The 7,137-nt window shown below is 37.8% G+C and overlaps 1 protein-coding gene across 1 annotated transcript; it reads right to left on the bottom strand.

The window, feature by feature from the left end:
• Positions 1-1,976: 1,976 nt before the first annotated feature.
• Positions 1,977-3,410, bottom strand: LOC111877110 (uncharacterized). Its single transcript, XM_052769714.1, has one exon. The coding sequence runs from the start codon at positions 3,408-3,410 to the stop codon at positions 1,977-1,979; it is 1,434 nt and encodes a 477-aa protein (XP_052625674.1).
• Between the last annotated feature and the right edge of the window lie 3,727 nt (positions 3,411-7,137).

Genomic DNA, 7,137 nt, shown 5'->3' with positions numbered 1-7,137 from the left:
TCCTCAATCTTGAACTTCTGTTATTTGGATTTTAGGTTGTTCGTTGCTTGATATTCGATCTTTTTTTTTTGAAGAGAAGCCTTGAACTTGGATTGTTGTTCTTCTTTTTTGTGTTGCTCTTTTTCTTCATTTTTCTTCTTTGTTTTTGTTTCTTTTCTTTAATCTTCTTCATTGTTTCTTTTTGCCTTCACTTTTTCCAATTTCTTCGTTTTTTTTTCTTGTCTTTCTTCTTTGAAGGTCTAAGGAATTTCACCATGTAACATAGGATGGAGGCTAACATGAACACCTAATAATCATTGACAATGTGCCAAGATCAACGAAAAAGGGTGGGATATGACTCAAAACTGGGTGTTACCGAAAAAACTTGGTCCCAAAAGATGTGAATTGGGGGACTCACTTCAAAGTTCCTCAAGCACCTCAATGCAAGGTGTGATAAACAAAATCTATCTAACTATCTAATCTAGACCCCTAGAAAAATGATGACCTATCTTAAAAAGGTGGTGAGAATCTAACTAAGCAAGGCTCGGACGAGACTCGGGAGTACTAAGGGGTACTCCAGCCGAAACCAAGATGCGAGTCTTCAATGTCTTCAAAATACCTTACCGGGCCAATCTTTGCTCACACACATTGGCATGACCAACCACATCCCTCCGCACCTAGACCCAATCAAGCTACCTGCATCTGACCCCCACACAAGCAGTCTCAAAGTGGTATGTGAGGCTCAAAACGTGTCCCATTTATCAAATACAAGGAATTCCATATCAAGACCCGGGACCAATCTATGATTCAATACTTATGACTCGGCGCTCTGGTATCTGTAAGGATGAGAAGACAAGAGAGAACAAAAATTCATGAACTTAAACTAGAATGCATCTAAAAAGTATGAAAATTAGAAAAGAAAGAAATAAAATATGCAATATATTTTTTTAATGCAATTTTTATGAATGACCTAAATGACTTAATCTAAATGCAACTATATACAACCTAAAAGCAATAAAAAAATAAAAGAGAAAGAATACCTCACCCCAAGCTTAAAATTAAGCATTGTCCTCAATGCTTAGGATGAGAGTAAGGAAGGATCATACCAGGATCAAGGTAGAGGAGGCACGTGAGGAAGGTATGGAAGCAACACATGGGTTGTACAATGATGTGTGGATGGAGTTCTTGGCCACCTAAATACACATGGATGAAAGCTTGGTCGCGTAAAGGACGCATATGAAATGGCTCGAAATTTTCTTATGAAATGACATATTTGCGCGGGTACCCTCGCAAACTTTGCGCGGGTGGGGGGCATTCGCGTGTACACATCAGAATACATCCCATGTTGGGGTAATTTTCGAGCTCGGATTTGCACGACTAGGGTTGGGTCGCGCAAGGGTTGCGCAGGTGGCAGTCGTTCGTGCAAACATTTGCGCGGGTGAGGAACCGGCCGCGCGCATACATCAGAATGCATCCCATGTGGGGGTAATTTGGAACTCAGAATCTGCGCGGCTAGGGGTTGGTCGTGCAACGGCTGCGCGGGCACCCACGCAAATTACAAATTTTTGGCATTTTTTTTTCAAACTTTACCAAGAGCATTGCTAGACTTCAATATGCTTATTTTTAGACCAACTTCAAGCTTAGAAACACCCAAAACATCAAGCGAAGATTATTTATTTACAATGCATTTATTTAACATCTTTGGCAAGACATAGCCCCGCTTCCGTCAACCTTCGTAATTCGGATTTTCCAATGCTATGTTGTCAAATTCTCTTGTGTCAAAGCCTTTATAAAATGGTTTCAAGCGATGCCCATTCACTTCGAATATTTGATTTCTTTCCAATCTCTCAATTTCAACCACATAGTGATCAAACACTTTTATGACAATAAAAGGTTCGTTCCATCGAGATCGCAACTTTCTCGGGAATAACTTTAAGCGTGAATGATAAAGGAGAACTTTTTTCCCCGGAATAAAGTGTTTTTGGGTTATTTGCTTGTCAAGAAATGCCCTTTTCTTTTTCTTTGCACCTTTTGAACCTTTTAATTATCTTCTTCTTGATCACTTTCATCATTGGATGATTCAACCTTCTTTGACCTTCCCTCTTAGGCTTACAGTCATCTGCCATGAGTATCTTGTTTGTGCATACATTAGGGCTTATCTCGTTTATTGGCTCAATCACATCAACCCGATACATTGGAGAAATGTTGCTAGGGTACCTCATTGCTTCAAAGATGTTGAAGTGAATGGTTTCTCCATCAAACTCCATAGTTATCTTTCCTTTATGGACATCAATGATTGTGTGAGCGGTATGCATGAAAGGTCTTCCAAGGAGGATCATAGATGATTTGGAAGGAGTCTTCTCTTCAAGGTCAATGACATAAAAATCCGCCGGAAAAACAATTTGATTAACTTGTACTAACACATCCTCCAACACTCCTCTTGGAGACACACTTGACTTGTCTGCTAATTGAATGATTACTCCGGTTTCCTCCAAAGGTCCAACATTGAGAGATTGAAAAACCGAATATGGCATCACATTGATCGAGGCTCCAAGATCTAACATGGCACTTTCGACATGCAAATCACCGATGGTACAAGGGATAGCAAATATTCCCGGATCCTTGCATTTGGGAGGTAACTTCTTTTGGATAACCGCAGACACATTTGCATTGACTTGAATCTTTTCATTTTTCTTGAATTTTCTCTTCTTGGTGCATAAATCCTTGAGGAATTTTGCATAACTTGGAATTTGCTTAATAGCATTCAATAGTGGAATATTGATTTGGACCTTGCGAAAAGTTTCAAATAATTCCTTTTCTTCCTCTATCTTCTTGGAAAATTCTAACCAGGAAGGGAAAGGTGGTGGTATGACCAATGGCTTTATAGTCTTGTTGGAAGATTCGGGCTGACCAATGTTTGGAACAACTGGTTCCTTTGGAGGAACTACAACCTTTGTAAGCTCAACAACAATGACTTCATCTTCTTCTTCTCTTGAAATTCTTTTAGGGTTTCTTTCTCCAAGTGTTTTCCCACTTCTCAAGGTTATTTCACTCACATTGGGATTCTTCTCGGTTTGAGATGGAAGTCTACCCCTTTGTTCTATCTTGTTGATAGCGGTGGTCAAGTCTCCGATTTGTGCTTGAATGTTGGAGAAGGTGTTCTTGGTCTCTTGTTGAAATTGGCTTTGGCTTTGAGCAAGAGAAGTAATGAGTTCTTGAAGGCTCATTTGATGGTTACCACTTGATTGGCCTTGTTGTGGAGTTTGTTGGTAATTTGGAGGGTTAAAAGAAGTTTGTGGATATGGAGGTTTTTGAGAGGTGTATTGTGGATGTTGAGGTCTCATCAAAATGTTTGGTGGATTTTGCTTTGGTGGGTATGGGTTGTTTGGGTTATTCCTCCAATTTGGGTTGAAATTGTTTTGAAATCCCATGGGTCTTAGTTGACCTTGATATCCTCCCATTGCATTCACATCTTCCGGTTCATTACTAAGTGAGGGACACTTATCCGTATAATGCCCCGTCATTGCACAAATGCCGCATACCATCAATTGTTTACCACTTCCCACCACCATTTGACTTAGCACACTAGTCAAATCCAAGAGCTTTGATTCCAAGTGTTGAGTGTTGCTAACTTCACCAACCACTTGTGGAGAACTTCTCTTCATTTCATTTCGAGTCCCAAAGTTCCTTTGATTTTGAGAAATGGTGCCAAAAAGTGATCGGATTTCATGAGGTATCTTGTTGAAGATGTCACCACCACTTGAAGCATCAATCATCCTTCGATCGTTTTCATTCATACCCTCATAAAATTGTTGAAGAAGTAGTTGTTCGGGTATGTTGTGTAGAGTATAACTTGTACATAAGTTGTTGAATCGCTCCCAAAAATATGAAATGTCTCATTCTCCCCTTGACGAATCCCCAAAATGTCACTTCTTTGGCTTGATATCCGGGATGTGGGATAGAACTTGCTATTGAGAGCTTTGAGTAATTCTTCCCATGTGTGCATAGATCCCAGTGGTAAGTTGAATAACTACTCTCTAGCTTTATCTTCCAAGGTGAGTGGGAAGGCGGTTAGCTTGAAATTATCCAATGTCACATTTTCGGGCAACATGCTAACACATATCATATGAAATGAATTCAAATGCTTTTGAGGATCTTCTCTATCCAATCCATGGAACTTGGTAAGTTGATGTATGAAACTTGACTTCAATTCAATTCCTCGGTGGTTTGCGGGATAAACAATAGCAAGAGGTATATGAGTAACATCCGTTCCATCATTTGTCTAAGTGTCAACTCTTGAGGGGGATTGGGTGGAAAGGGGTGATTGGGATATTGTTGCATGTAATTGGGTGGTTGTTGGTAAGGTGGATAGGGGCATTGTTGGGGATTGTAGATTGGTGGTGGATAAGGTTGGCAGTTAGGGTATTGGTTGTAGAGAGGTTGTTGTTGTGGGTACATTGGGGGATGTTGGTAATTGGGTTGATTTGGGTAATGTACTTGCTTAACTTTAAAAGCATTGTTTTGAGGTTGGTTGTCTTGGTGGAATTGTTGGTTGTGTGGTTGTGGTGGTGGTTCATAATTGGGTTTGTTATGCGGAGGGGCTTGATTCCAAGGTGGCATATCAATGAGAGGTTCTTGTGGTTGTTGTCTTGGTTGATGGGGTGGTGTATTAAAATCTTGATTATTTGGGTTTGGGTTGGTATTGTGAGGTGGAGTGTGATTCATGGCTATGTAGTTTTCAAAAGGAATGTCTTCAAAGGATTGACCAACAATTGGAAAATTCAGCTCGGTGTCGGTGTCACTTGAAGTATGAACTTGATCTTCTATGTTGATTAGTGGAGAAGAGGAAGAAGCTTGAAGGAGTTGTTGTTGTTGCTTTGCTTGTTTGCTAGTTTTTTTAATCTTTTTGCTTCTTTTTCATTTTCCGGATTGTAGAGTAGTTCACCGGTTCATGTAGACCTAGGCATAAACAATCAAATAACAATAACCAATTTCCCCGGCAACGGCGCCAAAACTTGATGGGATGTCAAGTCGACAAAGCAAATTACACCATTTGTTTGCAAATAAAACGTAATATAATGGTAAAAAGGGGTATCGATCCTCGGGGAAACGGTTGTATTCAATCACCAAAGCAATCTAAAAGAACTATTGTAAATAAACTAATTAACTACAAATAAACTAAAAAGGGGGTGTTATGATTGCTTGAAAACTAAAAGGCTTGAATAACTAAAAACTTGCAATTAAGAAAGAAAGTGAGATGCTCAAATATTAGAGAGAATTGGTAAACCAAGGCAATTCAACATAATGAACATTTGTGTGTTTATCATTAGGATTGAACATTAAGCTTATCATTCATCCCAAATTGGTTATATCAATCATGAAGCATGATATGCCAAGATTTCTCATAGGAAGTATGGAGGTTGGGGAAGCCCACAACACACCTTCTTAATCAAAAACAAAGACCCAGTTGAAACAATTGAACCCAAGAAGTTGATTAGCCTTAAGAATGAAGAAATCCCCAATTCCTAGAGGATGTCAATGCTTACACATCCATAAAGGAGTTATGATTCATAAGCTAGAGATGATTTCTACCATCATAAATCTCTTGTTCTAAGTAAATTCAATGATTCAATGCTAAACCAAAGAAATAAACCAACAATTGCTTATTAAAGTACCAAGCTCATGATCAAAGCACTAAACAAGCATAGGAAATATGAATTGGAATCATAGACATAAGATAAATGATAAATAAGCATAAATCCTTCAAAAACCCACAAACATTCAGAGGTTTTAGCCAAGGTCTACCAAAATAGAGAGTTTAGCCACTCATGTCAATAGAATAACAATCACAAAAGTCTAATTGCATAGAGAAACTACCAATATCTTGGAAAGATGAAAAGAAATGAGTCTTGAGCTTCAAAATCGCCTCCTCCAGGTCTGCAATGGTGAAAAATCGAGAATATAGCTGATGGATCTGATCCCTCTAGGTTATGGTGTGCCAAATGACCAAAATGCCCAAACTGGGCAGTTGCGCGGGTACCCGCTCGACGAAAATTCCACCCGCGCAAATGTTGCTGTAACGCTATTGGTCCTTCATTCCTCCACTCCACCCTTCCACTACCAAAGATTACTTTGGTCCCCTTCATATCCATGTGATTTAAACTAGCCAATCATCTTTTAGCTACAAAAATGGATGCTTCATGCCTAAATTAATTATCCATGATCCATCTTCACAAGCCCACTTCATCCAAGCCATTATCTTTTTAAGCCCAAATCTCCTTTTATGGATCCGCCAAGCTCAATAACGCCTCGAGAGCCCACTAAGTCTGACTCCAATCAATTCGCAACCGCAACGAACACTGAAAACCTGCAAAATACCTTATGCAAAATAAAAAGCACCGACACGATCCATAATAAAGGAAATAAAGAATATACAATGCATTAATAATTAAAAAAGAGTTAAAAATCTAAAATAAACTAATAAAAATAAGGAAATAAAATAAGTTATCAATGATGATGAACGTGTTCGACCACATACATACATACACGAATGAAGTGAGGGAATAACAACGACTGTAAATAAAAAGGGGATAAATTAGGTTAAAAGTCAATTTGACTAGCATGATTATAGGGAATATTTATGGAATTTATATATCAAATTACTAAATCACCCTTATTTATTTATTTATTTTATTATTTCCCAAATTCCTATTGGTGCATTCATGCACACAATAGTTGCTAGAAACATTTGAACCTAGCTCTCTCTCTCTCTCTATCTATCTATATATATATATATATATATATATATATATATATATATATATATATATATATATATCAATCAGACATACTTATAAAACCAACATTTTTTCTTGAATCTCTTGTATTTGAAACCCATTTTTTTAACTTCCTCAAATCACATTTCACATTTATTTGAAACCCCCTTTTTTAACTAATGCAACTCAAAAGTTTTCTTAATTATGATTTAACACTCAAAATTTGTATAACTTATATTATGTTTAATTAGCATTTAATGAAAAGTTTAATATAAAATGGTCAATCTTTTGGGAAGAAATGCATGCAAATTATATACAAATTTCAGAAAGAAAACAAACTTAAAGGTTTTTGCGTTAGGTTGAGGTCTTATGACCACTTTTG

The sequence above is a fragment of the Lactuca sativa genome, chromosome 3 (genome assembly GCF_002870075.4).
Source record: "Lactuca sativa cultivar Salinas chromosome 3, Lsat_Salinas_v11, whole genome shotgun sequence".
Lineage (NCBI taxonomy): Eukaryota > Viridiplantae > Streptophyta > Magnoliopsida > Asterales > Asteraceae > Lactuca > Lactuca sativa.
The sequence above is the reverse complement of the archived record's forward strand: the minus strand, read 5'-3'. Positions and strand labels throughout refer to the sequence as shown.

Coding starts and splice junctions, on each gene's coding strand:
- LOC111877110 (XM_052769714.1), bottom strand. CDS start 3,410: ATGGGATTTCAAAACAATTTCAACCCAAATTGGAGGAATAACCCAAAC.